This window comes from Macrobrachium nipponense, chromosome 12, assembly GCF_015104395.2.
Source record: "Macrobrachium nipponense isolate FS-2020 chromosome 12, ASM1510439v2, whole genome shotgun sequence".
NCBI classification, from domain to species: domain Eukaryota; kingdom Metazoa; phylum Arthropoda; class Malacostraca; order Decapoda; family Palaemonidae; genus Macrobrachium; species Macrobrachium nipponense.
In genome coordinates, this window is record NC_087205.1 from 46,973,100 (window position 1) to 46,991,865 (window position 18,766).

General features: G+C 34.1%; 1 protein-coding gene across 11 annotated transcripts in view; it reads right to left on the reverse strand.

Moving 5' to 3' along the window:
• Positions 1-18,766, reverse strand: part of LOC135224515 (E3 ubiquitin-protein ligase MYCBP2-like) — a 1,655,355-nt gene that overhangs the window by 320,557 nt on the left and 1,316,032 nt on the right. For all 11 annotated transcript variants that reach the window (XM_064263565.1, XM_064263560.1, XM_064263570.1 and 8 more), the window contains 3 exons: positions 17,851-18,014; positions 11,197-11,450; positions 10,409-10,659 (listed from right to left, as the gene is read on the reverse strand). In XM_064263565.1, coding sequence (XP_064119635.1) covers positions 10,409-10,659; positions 11,197-11,450; positions 17,851-18,014 — 669 coding nt within the window. The remainder of the gene's footprint in view (positions 1-10,408; positions 10,660-11,196; positions 11,451-17,850; positions 18,015-18,766) is intronic.

Here is an 18,766-nt window from a genome sequence, read left to right on the forward strand (position 1 = left end):
CTTTTGGTGAGGTAATATTTGATGCAAGGTAACCAGATACTTGGCACATAGTGCCCATTGTTTAATGGTGCCCAGAGACCCGGGAAAGCAGATTTCATTATCACTCTAGAATATACTGGTGGTGCTAGGGATATATTTTGTTAGGAGAGTGACCATATAGTTTTTGTTTTGCATTTATTGTATTGAATTGTAAGTTGATAACTTAGAGGAAAATGGCTCAGTTCAATGTTCAGGAATTTTTAGCAGCCCCTTCCATCCAAGTTTTGTCTGAAACCACTCTGACTAGAGCACAGTGGAGCGCTTTAGCAGAGGCATGTGGTGGTTATGTGCCTACTAGTATGGTAAAGGCACAAATAAGATGTATTGCTATGGAATTATTGATAAACTCTGGTAGAATAACTGATGAAGATGAGTTAGAATTGGCTCAAGAGTTGTTGAACGTAGCACGTGCTGATCTCATAAATAAGCAAGCAGAAAAGAGAGAAAAGTGATGCAGAGTTAGAGCTTAGACGCATTGAAGCAGAAGAGAATTTGATTAAGCTAAAAATGCTTTCTGAAAGAGAGAGAATGCAAGCTGAAAGAGAAAGAATAGACAGGGAAAAACAAGAAAGAAGAGAAAGAGAAGAAGAAAAAGCAGCAGAAGAGGAAAGAGAAAGGATAAAAGAGAAAAGAGAAAGGATAAAAGAGGAAAGAGAAAGGATAAAAGAGGAAAGAGAAATTGCAAGACATGAAAGGGAAATGGAATTAATAAAAGCTAGATCCACATTACCTGTAACACCGTCTAACCCTAACCAAGGTAATCAAGACCCTGTATTTGATGTAGTGAGAGTACAGAAGTTAATCCCTAAGTTTACTGAAGAAGCTCCAGATGAGTTTTTTGATCACTTTGAGAAAGTGGCTTCAGGTATGGGATGGCCAGAGGATAAATGGTCACTTTTGCAACAAAGTGTCTTGATTGGTAAAGGGAGAAGTGCTTATCTAGCTTTAACAGCTGATCAGTGTAAAGACTACAAGGTACTTAAACATAGTGTGCTACAAGTTTACCAGATGACCCCAGAGTACTACAATGAAAGATTCAGAAATTTAAGAAAAGATGAGAAGGGAACATTCTTAGATTATGCTTACAAAGTCAAGAGTGTTACCGGAATCAACAGCAGTCAAAACCAGTTGGTCAAGTTGTAAAAGGTGACCAGGTGAAACAAACTATGAAGAGCAGTGTGGAAAAGAATCAGACTCCAGAGAAGAATGAAACTAAACAAGCTGAATGTTTAGCAACCAGTGGAAATGTTACCTCAAGCAGTGAGTGGCTTAGCAGTGTGGAGGCTTTTAAGCCATATATCTATGAGGGTATGCTGTCAACTCAAGAGGGAAGTATGCAGGTACCAGTCAAGATATTACGTGATACAGGGAGTAACCATAGTGTGGTAGTACGTGGTTCTCACCCTCAGCTAGAGAAGAGTCTCACAGGAGATTCAGTTATTTTGAAGGGTATAGGAGGAGAAGAAGTAACTCCTATATGCCGCTTACACCTGTCATGTGAATTGGTGACAGGGAATGTTGATTTTGCTGTAAAGGACTCACTGGCTGTGGAAGGTATACATGTTCTGTTGGGGAATGAAGTTGGTGGTGTGCCATTTATTCCTTGTCCTGTAGTGACAGACAAACCATTGAGGATTAGTCCTACAGAAGAGTTGGAGAAGAATAACCCCCACCTGTTTCCTAGTTGTGTAACTACCAGAAGTATGAAGAGGACTACGACTGCAAGTGAAGAAACTGAGGATTTACACACCCAAGAAGGATCAAGTGAAGGATCTTTGTGCTTAGAAGAATTATTCCAGGGAAGTGAAGTTTCCCATAGTGCTGACCAAGAAGAGATTTCCCAAGAAGATGAAGAAGACGACAACGACGAAGAAGAAGAACCTGATGTTCCTGAAGAGACTCCGAGTAGTCCAAGTGTTACTGAAGACAGTAGTGAAACTACAGTAGCTGAGTTAGCAGATATTAAGAATTCAACCCTTGAAGTTGGTCAAGTGACAAGAGAGAAGCTGATGGACTTGCAGAAGAAGGATGCATCGTTAACTGATTTGTTCTTCAGAGTTGTTGATCGAGAAGAGATGCAACAAACTCCTACCTGTTACTATCTGAAGGAAGGTTTGCTGATGAGGAAGTATAGACCTACAGATATACCAGGAGATGCTGAATGGAGCGAATAGCATCAAATTTTGATTCCATATCCGTTGAGAAAGCAAGTGGTTGCAGTAGCTCATGAGTCTGGACATATGGGAATCAGGAAGACTGTGGAGAAGATCATGAAATATTTTTTCTGGCCTGGACTTCACAAAGATGTTAGCAGGTTCTGTCGTGAGTGTCATACCTGCCAGATAGCTGGAAAACCGAATGAAACCATCAAGAAAGCCCCCCTACAACCTATAGAAGTTAGAGGAGAACCCTTTAGCAAAGTGATTATAGATATGGTTGGACCATTGCCGAAGACAAAGAAAGGAAATGAGTATTTGTTGACATTAATGTGTCCTGTGACAAGATATCCAGAAGCAATCCCTGTTAGAAACATATCTGCCAAGATAGTTGCTGAAAAACTTGTGGAGTTTTTCTCAAAGTTTGGAATACCAGAAATAGTACAAAGTGACAGAGGAACAAACTTTACTTCAAAGTTATTCCAGGAAGTGATGAATTTGTTAGGAGTGAAACAACAGTTATCCACTGCCTATCATCCAGAAACTCAAGGTGCCTTGGAAAGGTTCCACCAGACATTGAAAAGTATGCTGACAAAGTATTGTTCTGAGTCAGGAAGAGAATGGGATGTTGGTTTACCATTAATGTTGTTTGAAATTAGGAGTGCCTACCAAGAAAGTATGGGATGTTCACCTAATGAGATGATTTTTGGAAGAGAAGTTACAGGACTGTTGAAGATTCTTGCAGAAAGTTGGGAAGAAAAACAAGAGGAAAGCCAAGGAGAGTATGTGAAGAACTTAAGGAAAAGGTTGAAAGAGATTAGAAAATTCTCTTTAGAAAACTTGAAAATGAGTCAAGAGAAAATGAAAAGGAGATTTGATGCTAAGGCTAAGCTAAGAAGTTTTAGTGTTGGTCAACAAGTGTTAGTGTTCTTACCTGTCAAGAGATTTCCCCTCACTAATAAATTTCAAGGTCCTTACAAGTTAATTCAGAAGTTAAGTGACAGAACTTATGTGACTGAAACACCAGAAAGAAGAAGAAAACAAAGGAAGATACATGTGAACCTCTTGAAACCTTATTTCTCAGAAACTAAAACTGAAACTGTCAGTAACCCAAACCACTTTATCTACAGAAGACGATGATGGCTACGAATTGGGAGCTGCAAGCAAGATGAATAATTCTTCAATTTTGGAAAATTTGGAGGATAAACTGAAACATCTGAGTGTTGAACAAGGTGAAGACTTAAGTGACGTAATTAGAAGTTTTCCAGAAATTTTTTCAGATGTGCCTAGATGTACTGATCTGACCAAGCATGAAATCAAGATTCAAGAAGATGGAAAACCTTTCAAGCAAAGAGCCTATCGCTTATCACCGTATCATCGAGATGTTTTGAAGAAAGAAGTTGAGTATTTGCTGCAACATGGATTAGCAGAACCCAGTTCAAGTCACTTCAGTTCTCCATGTGTGTTAGTGAAGAAACCAGATGATTCATTTAGGATGTGTACTGATTATAGGAAGCTAAATTCTATCAGTGTGGCTGATAATTATCCTTTGCCTCTTATAGATCAGTTACTTGATAATATTGGGCAAGCCCAGTTTGTTTCCAAGATAGACTTGTTGAAAGGATATTATCAAATTCCCATAGATGAGAATGCGAAGTTGCTGTCAGCTTTTATTACTCCATTTGGACTATATCAGTATACTGTTCTGCTGTTTGGACTGATGAATGCACCCGCAACATTTCAACGAGTGATGGATCAACTGCTAGGATCAATAGAAGGAGTAGGTGTATACCTAGATGACATCGTGATTTACTCTACAACGTGGGAAGAACATCTGAAGATTCTGAGGAAAGTTTTCAAGAAACTACAAGAAGCAGGATTAACAGTCAACCTAGAGAAGAGTGAGTTTGGCAAGGCAACTGTACAGTATCTTGGGTTTGAAGTTGGGAAAGGCCTTCTTGCTCCAGTAAATGCTAATGTAGAAGGTATCCGTTAGGCTACCCCACCTACTACCAGGAAACAGCTACAGAGATTTTTAGGCATGGCTGGTTTCTATCGTCGTTTTTGCCCAAATTTCTCAGCCGTAGTAGCTCCCTTGACAGACTTGACTAATCCCAAAGCCAAGTTTATTTGGACTCCAGAGTGTCAAGAATCCTTTGAGGAGGTAAAAGCCATTTTAACTTCAAGACCAGTACTTCAAGCTCCAGACTTCGACAAGAAATTTGTGATACAAGTTGATGCGTCGGACTGTGGCGTTGGAGCTGTTCTACTTCAAGAAGATGAAAATAATATCTACCATCCTGTGTGCTTCATGTCTACAAAATTGAAAAAAACATCAGAAAGTATACTCGACAATTGAGAAGGAAACTTTAGCCTTAATCAACGCATTGAAAAAATTTGAAGTGTATGTGAATAGACCTAGGAATGAAGAAATTTTAGTGTTGTCTGATCACAATCCACTATCATTTATCCAGAGAATGAAAAACCATAATCAAAAATTGACCAGGTGGTCTTTGTGCCTACAACAGTATAACTTAAAAGTGCAGCACATTAGTGGCAAAAACAATGTAGTTGCTGATTATTTATCTCGTTGCGAATCGTTGGATTCAACACGGTGATAAAAAATCTTCTGGGGGGAGGTATATTATATATTGCTACTTTCAAAATGCATATTTCCCCTCTTTGAAATGTCATGTAGATTGTGTAACATTTTTTCAGATTCCTAGATAGCTTAGAATAGGATGTTTTAAATGTGTGTTCAGATTTCGCATTACGTGTTGTAAAAGAATATATATATAACGTAAAAAGAGAGAGATTTTTACTTTGTCTTTTCGAAACTACGAATGTTTAACTTTTATGTCAACACTGTAAGATTAGAGGGTCTGCGAGATCCGTTTGCTTTCCTAAATCTGTTAACGTATGTGATAGTGAGAGAATAGAGTCTTCGCGATGTTATCAAAACATGTCAATCTTAATTGTCGCTCAGCCTCCGTTTCGTTCGAGTAGAGTACGTCTTTTTTTTTAACAGACTGGACTCGTACGCGTATGTCTTTGATCAAAACCACATGCAGATTACACATTTCTTTATGAAGATTGCATCAGATTTTGAAGATTCAAGAAGCATTTGTGCCAAGAACGTTTTGTATCATCTGCTTAGTCCAGTTTCCATAAAGGAAGAGATTTCATTCTATCTTAGGACCTCGAGGCAGTCAGATCTCTCTTTATTAGTTGCAACTAATAACTAAAAGTTAATGGGAAAAGTGTTTGGTTAACTAATAACTAATAACGGTTAGGTAATAACTAATAACGGATAGGAACAGTGGTTAGCCCTCTTACGCCGAATGGACGTATTAAACGTCGAGTCAAAATGTCTCCCGTATGCCGAATAGACGCATCATACGTCGACTCATAAAAGTTTTTTAAAAAATTTGCGGAAAAATACTTATAGGCCTACCAGCCGAAAACTTTTGAGTCACGCGCCTTGGGGGATGCTGGGAGTTCACGGATCAAGGCGTTGTTTTGTTTACAATCACTACGCAGGCGCACAAGCCCAAATTTCTTTCTTATCGCACTAAAAAGTATCAGTGACACATCTTGGAAATTATTTCGTCACTTTGACATAATATTTGCACCATTTTAAATTATCCTTTACATGAAGTATTATATATGAAAATGTGTGCAATTTTATGTAAAATACAACAAAAAAATACTCATGATTGTAGCTTTTATCAGTTTTGAAATATTTTCATATAAATAACGATAAGTGCAAAAATTTCAACCTTCGGTCAACTTTGACTCTACCGAAATGGTCGAGAAACGCAATTGTAAGCTAAAAACTCTTATATTATAGTAATATTCAATCATTTGCCTTCATTTTGCAACAAATTGGAAGTCTCTAGCACAATATTTCGATTTATGGTGAATTTATGAAAAAAACTTTTTCCTTACGTTCGCGCGGTAACTCTTCCGATAAATTTTTTTGTGCGATTGTCCTAATGTTTGCACCATTTTAAATTTGCCGTTACATAAAGTTTTATATATGGAAATGTGCGCAATTTCATGCACAATACAACTAAATAAAACCCATGGTTGTAGCTTTTATCAGTTTTGAAATATTTTCATATAAATAACGTTAAGTGCAAAAATTTCAACTTTCGGTCAACCTTGACTCTACCGAAATGGTCGAAAAAACGCAATTGTAAGCTAAAACTCTTATATTCTAGTAATATTCAATCATTTACCTTCATTTTGCAATGACTTGGAAGTCTCTAGCACAATATTTTGATTTATGGTGAATTTATGAAAAAAAAAAAACATTTTCCTTACGTCCACACGGTAACTCTTCCGAAAAAATAGGAATTTTTTTTGTGCGGTTTTTGAAATGTTTGCACCATTTAAAATTAGCTGTTACATAAAGTTTTATATATGAAAATGTGCGCAATTTTATGTAGAATACAACTAAAAATGATTGAAGGTTGTAGCTTTTCTCTTTTTTCGAAATATTTGCATATAAATCACGATAAATAGAAAAAACCACGTTCGGTCAAATTTGACTCTACCGAAATAGTTGAAAAACGCAATTGTAAGCTAAAACTCTTACGGCCTAGTAATATTCAGTCATTTATCTTCATCTTCATTTTGAAACAAATTTGAAGTCTCTAGAACAATATTGTGCTTTATGGTGAATTTTTGAAAAATATATTTACTTCCCTCCGCGTGCCGATTCGCGGCCGCAAGTCTCTGAAATGCGTACATCGCATTATCCTAATATTTGCTCCTTTTCATATTAGCCGTTTTATAGAGTTTCATATATCAAAATGTGCACAAATTCATGAAGAATACAATAAAAAATAATTTAAGGTTGTAGCTTTTCCCATCTTCGAAATATGTGCATATAAAAAAATATATATATAAACATTTCGACATTCGGTCAACTTTAACTCGTCCGAAAATGTCAAAATCTGCAATTCTAATCTACAACTCTTACAGTATCATAATATTCAATCATTTGTCTTCATTTTGAAACAAATTGGAAGTCTCTAGAACAATATTTAGATTTACAGTGAATTTTTGAAAAAAACAATTTTTTACGTCCACGCGTTACGAATTCATACATCATTTTGTGATATGTTTCCGGTGTTGCTTTCATTGTTTACAATGTATTATATATCAAAATGATTGCAATTTAGTGTACAATACAACGAAAAAAAAAGTAACTCGTTAGCTTTGAACGTTTTTTGCACAGCGTGATTTGAATACAATTATGTATGAATTTTTTTTTCGCTACCATATATCGCATTATTTACATATGATAATGATATTATTTTTCATTTCTGATAGTTGCATACTAAACTTCAGGCAATGACAAAAAAAAGGAGCCAAAAATGAACTCTTAATCTTCAAAACTAAGCGCGCTGTGATTTTTTTAAAAAATTATTTTTTCCGCTTCCGCTCTCACTCCAAACCGGGCCTGGCATACGGGAGAGGTTTTGATTTTTAGGGCTTCGGCGTAAGAGGGTTAGCTAATAACAGATGGGAACTGTGGTTAACTAATAACAGATGGTTGTGAAGGTTTGGTAAAAACTGTTGGTTACAGCATTTTGAGTGAAAAGATTTACACTTTTACACATTGCTGATTTTTTGTATTTCTGTTTGTTCCATTGTTTGTGCACTATTTCATTTTCTTATTGAAGTGAGTCTTTTTATTTTATATTTTCATTTGCATTCACAATTTAATTGACTTAGTTCTTTTCATTGCTTAATCATTGCACATTTAATTAAATTTATTTGTGAATTAATTTTCATTTACTTAGAATTCTTTTCAAGTTTTATTATTGTTTAGCACTTGTGAATTAATTTCAAATTTTCAATTATGGTCTAACACTTTTGAATTTCAATTGAATTAATTTTCTTGAATTTTGTGATAAATTAATTTTGATTTAATTTTACTTAATTTGATTCAAGAATTGATTAAACTTTACTTTGTTTTCAAGTAACAGTAATTTTCCCTGTTATTGTGAATTTCACTTATAAATTTTGAATTTAATAATAAATTTTTGTATTTAAAATTTTTATAAGTATTTTCATTTATACCAGTATATTTAATTATGATTATATTTATGTTAGGTAGAAACATAGAGTGGTAATTGATTTGCTTTCCTTCAATTTATTTGAAGTGACTTAGAACCAGGGAAGTACTTAGACTTCTGAAATCAGGGAAATACTTAGACTTTTAAAGTTGTTGATGGAGTGATGCCCTTTGATTAATTCATTTACTTACAAGATTACCTCACACCTGTTGTGATGAACTTAGTCTGATTTTCTGCAATACTGGTAATTGTTAAGGGATCACTGTTCCCTTTAGAGTATTCAGTCGTTTAAACGTGTTATGAGGGTTCAGGTGTCTGGCTTTTGGTGAGGTAATATTTGATGCAAGGTAACCAGATACCTGGTACTTCATAACAATAAATATATATATACATATATATATAATATATAATATAATATAGATATAATTATATATATAATATCTATATATAAGAAATATATATATATAAAATATATATATATTATATATATAAATATATATATATATTATAAATTTTATATATATATATAGATATAGATATAGATATAGATATAGAATAGATATATGATCATAGATATAGATATATATAGATATAATTATATATATATACTATATATATATATATATATATATATATATTATATATATATATATATATATATATATATATTCATGGTAGACACCCCCTTTTTCAGGGGAGAATGGGTATTACCAGATCACCGGCAAATAGCTAAACTCTGCGAATACAGTGAAACCTTGGTTTTCTAACATAATTTGTTCCGGAACCTCCCACGAAAACAGAAATGTATGAAAACCGAAACAATAATTCCAAAAAGAAAATGTGCAAATACAATTAATGTGTTCCATACCCTAAAAAATATTAACAAAAAATACATTTTATAGGGAATAAACACAGTTTTACACACAGAAAACAATGAGAAATAAATATAAATGACTAAAGAAAGGAATATATAACATCACTCTTATCTTCATGGAAAACACCTGTTAGCGAGTGGAAGACAGGGAGGAAGGGAGAGGAAGGAGGAGAGGTTATTGTTTGGAAGGGGAATCTCCCTCCAGAAGGACTTCAGGTATCAAGGACCTATCTGAGGTCACTTCTTTTCATTGTTTACTGACATCTGAAGTTACTCCCCATCTCCAATTTTTACTGGCACTAGGACCAGCTTGAGAGTTACTGGACCCCTGTCGCACAACAAAACTATCCAGAGCTATTTGTTTCTGCCATTTCTTTATGATTTGCCTAAAATTAACCATGGCATTGTTATTAAACATGTTGGTTACATGGATTACAACTTCTTTGTTGGGATGATAATTCTCCACAAAATTTCTTACATTTTTCCAGTAACACTACCTTTCCACATGATAAAGAAAGAATATATTCCTCTTGAAAACTTGTACATGATTATTTTGTCACGGTTGCATATCCCTGTCCTCTATAGATTTAGCTACTGCAATAATCTAGTAACATTGGAACAGACGCCTGGTCTTCCCTCCACGGATTTATTTGACAGGCCTTATTTTGCAATATATATATATGAGATATATATATATAATATATATATATATATATTATATATATATATATATATATATATATATCATATATATATATATATATATATATATATATATATATATATATATATATATACTATATAATATATATATTATATCCCCCCTATATATATATATATATAAACACACACACACACACACACACACACACACATATATATATATATATATATATATATATAATATATATATATATATATATATATATATATATATATATATATATATAATATATATTATGAGAAACAAAGTGTATGCTGGAATATCTAGTCATGTTAAGCACATCAAAAACCTGAAAGGGAAACTAGGTATAATGTGCAATTTTAGACAATTGCAACAGCTGCTATTCACATGGGTATATTCTCATTAAAACAAGGAGTACCACTAAAAGTGCTACAGTTTTATATTATTCATACTGCTGTTTTTCAATAGTGACCACTCAACCCATCAGGTACAGCAACTTTTATACAATTGAGTGGTTATTAAAGCCTATACAATTACGAATGATTTTAAGAAATTATTTATTTACCTGGTATTGGAACAGGACTGGAAGACCTGGATATCTGACGAGGTGATGTTCCTGATGTTGCAGTTATTACTGGGTTTCCTGGCGTTCCAACTCCAGCTCGAGGACTTGAAGACCTTGAGAGTCTTTTAGGTGTAGCAGGAGGAGTCCGTGGAGGAGTAGCTCCATTGCCATTAGCTCGAGATTCTCCTATTGCCTTGACTAGATCTTTAACAGATACTCCTTGCAGTTCTGGAGGTACATCTCGAGACAAGCTGAAAATAAACAAAATGTAACTTAAATGCAAAATAATTAATGCAGCACTCTACTGAAAACTATATTATGTAAACCTTTAGAATCCAAGAAAAAGTATACTATGCAAAGATTTCTTAAGCAAAACGCAGAAACTAATCCAGACAAAATCAATTGAATGTTAAATGATAATTTTAAAAAAGTTTAAATACAATGTAACAAATCAACAATTTAGGATTGCTCTGTTATCACAAGTTTTCCAACTTCAAACCAGTTTTCTTTTGTGAAGATTAGAAAAATTATATAACATATAAGCATGAACAATATTCAGTCTACAAACTGGAAAATGGTTAACAATGAACTTGTGAAACTGAATAGTATTCACTGTTGCAGCACTAAATTACCGTACCATGAAATACCATAGAAAGTCTTTGAATCAACCTTCCAAAGATTATGATGTTCTGTAAATATTAGCACAAACAATTATGGATTTTAAGTTGCACACCTCGTACTAAGTACTTATGAAAACATTGTCAAAAAAAAAAACTCTCTGTACTAACCTTGCATTAACCTGCTGAGACTGTTGTTGTTGTTGTTGTTGTTGTAGCTGCTGTTGTTGTTGTTGTTGTTGTTGTTGCTTCTTGCTCAATTTCTTTTCCTGAGCAACACTGCTTTGCTGGGTAAGATGCAACTCTTCCTGCTGGGTCTGCTGTGATGAAATGGGAGAATTACCAACTGTAGGATGTTTGTTGTGCTCATCCTTCATCCAACGCTGAAGTACAGAGAATTTGCCTTGATGCTGAACTGATGAATCCTTGAGGTGCAAGAAATTGGATAAAAAGGTTAAAGGTTTAGATAAGGAAACGACAGATTTTTATCAAATATCACTTCTAACCAAATGTGGGAAATAAAATTACATAAAATATCAAAATGTCAGATACTACTTGGAAGTTTAGATATTTCTGACAAAAATTCGCTAAAATGGAGGACGCATACCATCAACCTATGTGATAAACAGCTACTTGCCCAAAATTTCCAACCAAATTTTAATGTTTCCATGCTATATAACACAGGATTATCATGTACTTGTCGGTAAAAGCTGTAGAACTGATACAAGCATTAATTAACTGTACCGTTCCTATTTGATTCAGGTATCATTTTCTCAATCTCTCACTTCTTCTTTCTTCCTACACTTCTAAATAATACACCCCTTCCTCACATCTCTCATTTTTCATCTCCTCACTTTAACAAACCTCTTCAAAAAGCACTGATCTATCTTTCCATAAAAAATTACCACTTCTCTAACATATCTCCACACCTGTCTCCCTCAACACATATATGGTACTTAAGAAACAATTCTCTTCAGTAGCTTGAAGGCTTTGCCTTCCATTTGCAATCAACGTCCACACTTCACTTTCATACATGACAACTGGCTCATAAGTCCCTTCACACATTCCAATGAATGTTGCCATAGACAACTTTCTCCTCAAACCTTTTGCAAAAGCTGTGCTCTCTTCCTTTCATTAATTATTGCAACTCAATGCATCACTCATTCACTTTATTCCCAAAAACCTATACAAACCAACCATACAAATTCTTCCACTAACACTTACTGTTTCACATTCATAGCTTTCATTTACAGTCATTCTTTATTCTTGGTCTCAATCGCATTCAACTTGCTTTTCTCATAATAACTTTGAACTATCTCAACGTTCTTTGTAGCTTCTATTCACTATACCCAATCACCAAAACGTCATTAACTTGTAAAATATAAGCCATCCCCATTGTTTATAAACCCTTTGAATCATACAATTTTACACCAAAATTTCTTACCATATATGTGACTTCCCTGATCACTCCATAATTAAAAAAACAATGTTTGTCAAAACTACTTATACAGCAACGTTTCCAAATGGTCTAAACAGTTTACCTTATACACCACAATACAACCTCAATAACCTCCAAAGTGCATGTATGTAAATTTCTCTATAAGCTTTCTGTAGGACTATGTACCACATAGAGTACAGTAGTACCTCGAGATACGAAATTAATCCATTCCGAGGCACCCTTCGTATCATGAGGTTTTCGTATTTTGGACCATATTTTACATGTAAAATGGCTAATCCGTTCCAAGCCCTCCAAAAACACCCCAGTAAATTTCATAATAAAGCTACATTGACCTATAAACAATGAAATACTACAACAATTTGGAGTATTCAATACCTAAATTAATAACAAAATGCAAAATAACCTGTAAATAAAGTGTATTAGTGTACATGGTATACAAGAAATAATGTACATAAAATGTGGAAGCTTACCTTTCGAGTGAGGCTATCTCCGAAAGTGGCGGCAGAGGAGGAGGAGGACAAACGATTGCACTTTATGAAAAGCGGCTAGCACATTCTTAATTTCTGCCGTTTTTTTTTTTCTTTTTTTGATTTTTAACTTTTTTTTTTTACTTTACGTAGGTTTTTTTTTGTTTTTGTTTTACAGAATTTCAACTTCATCACCACTAACAACTTTCTATTTTTTATCACTTGGTTCTTCCTTTTTGCTTACAACTTTCTGTTTTTTATCACTTGGTTCTTCCTTTTTGCTTACAACTTTCTGTTTTTTATCACTTGGTTCTTCCTTTTTGCTTACTCCTGCTAATGCTAAAGGCCTCTTTAAAAAATAACGATCCAAGGAAGATTGCTTCTGCCTACTTTTCACAATGTTCCTGAAACGACTCAGGCAAACATCATCGAACTGCGCAAGCATACGACCTGTGTGAGCCTTTTCGGGGTGTCTTTTTTTTCTATAAACGCACAGTGTTCATTAATGGCTGCCCGTCTTGATAATTATCTACTAATTGTTGCACCTCATGACTCTGTTGGCCCTGGTGTCCATCAAAACCCTGTTCAACCAAATGCTCTCTCTGCAACTGATTTGGGTACTGAATGTTCGGCTGCTGACCTTCAACATAAACTGAAGTGCCTTGATTATATTACTGGTATGCATGTTGTAAATGATTGGTCAACACCCTCTGTTCAGCAGGGAGTGGAGATTCTACCAACCTTGTAAAGTTTCCAGTTATACCATGAGAGAGACCTTGATCACTTATCCCATGTGAGAGATCTTGGTCACTTATCCCACGAGAGAGATCTTGGTCAATCATATCATATATGTCGTCACTCAATAGGTCCTCTTTTTCCATTTTCTGTGAAAAGATATGAGAAATTTTTTTAAAATACACATAACACAAACACCATCACAATGTCAACTCTGACTAGTAGATTCAGAAACAGTTGACGATCCCGAAACGAATACCTCGTGCATACTATAACAATGCTGGTACCGAGTGGCCGAGGCACGCCACCATGTACATAGATGCATGATGGGAGGGACGCGGGCCAATAGGAGAGAAGGACCTCATGGCCACGACTAGCATCAGGAACCAATGGGAGAGCAGGAGGATGGTGGCGAGTCTACTAAGTTGGCGGTGCGCGAGTTTCAAAATTGTTATCGGTGGTTCAGGCGAATCTCGGACTTTACAGAAACCTTTCGTATCTTGAAAACTTTTCGTATGTAAAGCCGTTAAATTTTTCGTATTGGCTTTCGTATCTTGAGTTTTTCGTAAGTTGAGCCTTTCATATCTCGACGTACCACTGTACTTCCATTTACTCTCATACGTCTCTCACAAATTTTTGGTGACAATCAATTGACCCACATCCTTCCCTATTTGGACCTTCCCTATTTGGACCAACAATGAACTTCCCACATCAGTATTTTTGTTATCTGCCTTTTATTGGCTATCAAAATACCATCATACCCACTTGTAGGTGTACGCATTAATGTTTTATGGCAGTAGTTCTTACATTCACTATTACCATATTTCTAATTACAGACGAAATAATGAATTATTCTCTCCTAAACCAAACATATGGTAACCTTTCCTCTACTCAATACAACAATCTAACCTTTGTCATCGTGGTCTCGTCTACATGTATCATCAAATCATGGCTGGTCATTTGTCCTAAATTTGATGACCTTCCTAGGAACATATCTTATTAAAATAGCCATCAGCAAATCATTTAACTTCTTAGGATCAGTATCTAGTATAACAACTGAAATATTAAGTACCTGGCAAGCTTCAATCAGGCCAGTCAAAGGGTAAAACATGTTTCACCTAATACTCTTAATTTAAATGTTCTTAAATAATCACTAGAAGAATCTGAACATTTGACTCCTATTAGTGTCTAACTTTTCAAAGTTAATTAGGATTCACAAATATGTTCTAAGTTTTTATGGTCTTGGACTGATGGCTAAAGCCAGAAATAATCTGATAAGTTTAAACACAAGAGCCAATTTCCGTACACTCCAATTTAAGGGTTATAAGCAAAATTTGCAAAAGAAAACCTGATAATTTGGCGCATTTTCAAAACCTCCTACATATAAAAGAGTAAAATAAAGAAACTAATCATAGAAGATTGCTCCATTTTGGCACAGTAATGCAGCTGAGACTTTAGGTCATTCAACAACTTTTTGTTGTGAATAAAAGCTTCTCTAGAGTTTACAAAAAAGAAAGTTGTAAGAGAAAGAGGAAAAATTTACCATTCTATTTTCTTGCTCCATGATTTTTCAATTCAAATGTCTCAAAAATCTAGAAGCTCTGACTACTTGTGTCAGTGCCTCAGTTTATTGTTGCCACTCATGCTATTTCTTGAAGAGAAGAAAGTTCTTAGCTTTTGCACGCTTAGAGATGGTAATATTTACCTCCATCCAATGAGGAACAGGAAATAAAGTTCAGGTCCAGCAGTTGAACCCTGTATCTTCAAGGTAAAACTTGTAGCCTTAAATCAAATTCATAGTGGAATTTTCATGTCCAGTGTGTGTAACATTTCATAGACTAACCATATGTAACTGCTAATGCCATCATCATCTTTCCATGTCATCTGTTAATCATTAATCTTTCACAGGATTGAACATCTAGGATCCATGGTCTTTCAAAATTTCTGGTTGGAGTGCTTCCACCACTAGTAGTCACTAGCGATTGCGAACATGACTTCAGCTTTCAGTGTTTATGTTTAAGGCCATTTTGTAATCTTATAAAGTTATGAATTAATATTTCTAAAACTTATATAGATTTTTTTTATTAACTGAAATAATTTGTAATAAGGCACTAAAGTAGCTGTCTTGACTCTCTTGGAATATTTCTGAATGTCTCGGCATGACATAAATGAAATTATATATATATATATATATATATATATATATATATATATATATATATATATATATATATATATATATATATATATATCAGCAATTAATCACCAAACAGCAAGTGACAAATATGTACGTAAATAGCAACATGAAAGGTGAAAAATTAAAGACAAGGTACCAACTGAATCACAAAATTTTGGAACCTGATGAATATACAGATAAGGATAAAAGCCCCGAAGTAAACTGAAACAGTGGAGTGCTATGAGATCTTTCAACTCAGGGTCCTTTACTTAGCAGACATGTCTCATAAGTAAAAGACATTGAGTCGAAAGAACTCGCAGCACTATCGTTCCACTTTCCTTCGTGGATTTTACCTTTATAATATATATATATATATATATATATATACATATATATATATATATTATATATATATATATATATATCACAAAAACATTCAAAGAGAAATTAATTATATATATATATATATTATATATACATATAAAATTAAGGACATTGAAGAAGGGAAGCTGGTTGTTTTCATTACTCTCTTTGAAAACCACTAAGTCTGTGAGGCTTGAACGGTCATCCTCGTCAGCAGTCTTTGCAGAGGTGTTATCATGGTATCAGCAGTTTATAGAAGATGGGGTTTTGGGGTCTTCCGTTTCCCTGAGGACTTCTTCGATGCAACCCATGAAGAAGTCCTCACAGGGGCCACTCGAGATTCCTTCATCTATTTGCTCATGCATCGTGCCCAGGATGCTGCTACGATAAACATTCTGACAGAACCAGAACATGAGCGTTCTTCATTGTAAGGTGTCTCTCTTGGCGAATTGACTACATCCACAGATTTGAGTAAACTGATAGGTTTTATGTTATAAAGAATATTAATATTCCTATGCAAAGCAGTAAATAGGTGAGGGATATAACGCATCATAATTAGTCTTTCATATTAGTATACTACTGCAAAGTCAAAAATTCTTTCAGATAAGGAACGCAAACTGTGTAAATATGGGAAATATCGAAAAGTTCACAGCAAAAAATTCCACGTCAGATGATAAAGCATCAAGAGAATTTTGCAGTAGCTGTGCACCATGAATGCAGCAAATAATATCTCGACAGATTCTTCAGATTTGCCTCCCAAGTTTGAAAAAGTTATTTCTCCCCTTCTCATACCAGCAAAATAGTGTTAAATTTGTAAGTACAAACCTGGACACTTTCTCAACACCATGTTACTTAAAAACAGATCATCTGTTATATTTCATTTGTTTCCTAGGGACTGGCTCGAAATCCAGCAATTTCACTTTTCACACTTACCACCAGCAGAGGCCCAGTTTCTGGTTGAAGCATCTATTGTGAGGGATAAAAACCTGGATGCTTTCCGTTCTTCATAAACTGCAAAAATTTCATTTATAAACAAAAACCTATCTGACATTATCTCCTAACTATTGGGAATTTGGATCAAAATGTTGACATGTCTGAAATTTGACACTTCATGCAAAAGCAGCTCTGGGGTGTATGAAAATTGCTTCATACAGTTCATAAGGTGTAATACTAAAATGTCACTTTTTCAGTTCCTATGGTTATAAACATGTACGTAAATCTAGAGGTAACATACCAACTGGTACCAATGTTAGCATGTGCCACCATTATTTGTTTGTTGCGCAGGAACTGAATACACAGGAAGCATGAAAAGGTTCTAACTGAATAGACCCGGATACAGGTTAATAATGACAGCTACCATACTAAACATTGATTTATGAAACATGATGCACGAATGCCTAATCCGATGCTATAGAGTATAGTCAGTCATACGACATCTCCCAGCATACAGCCGCTCCATGAGGTACCTGAGATGACCCATGCGCCACAAACAGAACCAGAGATACTTCTACAACTATGCAAGATATAACTGAAAGAAGTAGATGTAGAGCACCCCACCGGCCTCTACACAATTAAATAAAAATAAAATAGGAGCAGAAAAACAATTTTTGGTCTACTTGACATACCGGGACTTGATGTTTTAAAGTTGCTCCAGTTGCCTCTGAATCATCTGTTGCTGTGTTGGTATCAGCAAATGTATTGGAAGAATTTGGGTATTTACATGATTCACCACGACTCGCTGGTCCTCCTCCAGCCCCTGCGTTGCTGCTGCCATCACCGCAACCTCGAGCTGATCAAAACATTTTAGGGTAAATTTAAACATGTTTTATTATTTATCTTCACTGCGACATGGTAACACTTCTATTGCATAAATGATAATATACAAAACTAGTCAAGTATACCTTTTAGCAAGCAATTCTCTACCTAAAAAAAAAAAAAAAAAAAAAAAAAAAAAAAAAAAAAAAAAAAAAAAAAAAAAAAAAAAAAAAAAAAAAAAAAAAAAGAGTATTTTCTCAATTTTATCATTTCAAAGAATTGGTAAAATAATTTTTTTCTTTTTTAATCTTCAAAACTTTCTTGCCTTATCTTTTCAGGATTTCACAAAGCATTTGGTCTTCTACTGTTAACACCCCTGTATGTCCCAAGAATAATTATGATTATTATCAACATATATATATATATATATATATATATATATATATATATATATATATATATATATATATATATATATATATATATATATATATATATATATATATATATATATATATATATATATATATATATATATATATATATATATATATATATATATATATACTGTATATATATAATATATGATATATATATATATATTATATATATATATATATATATATATTATATATATATATATATATATATATTAAACTGGATGGTATCTAGCAAAGTTATTTATTCAAAATAAGACTGATCGTGACATCAATGAGATCACCGCAGAGGAGGCTGAAGAAATTTCTTTCCAACATAATGGGAAAACAGGTGGGTTTAGTATCTGAA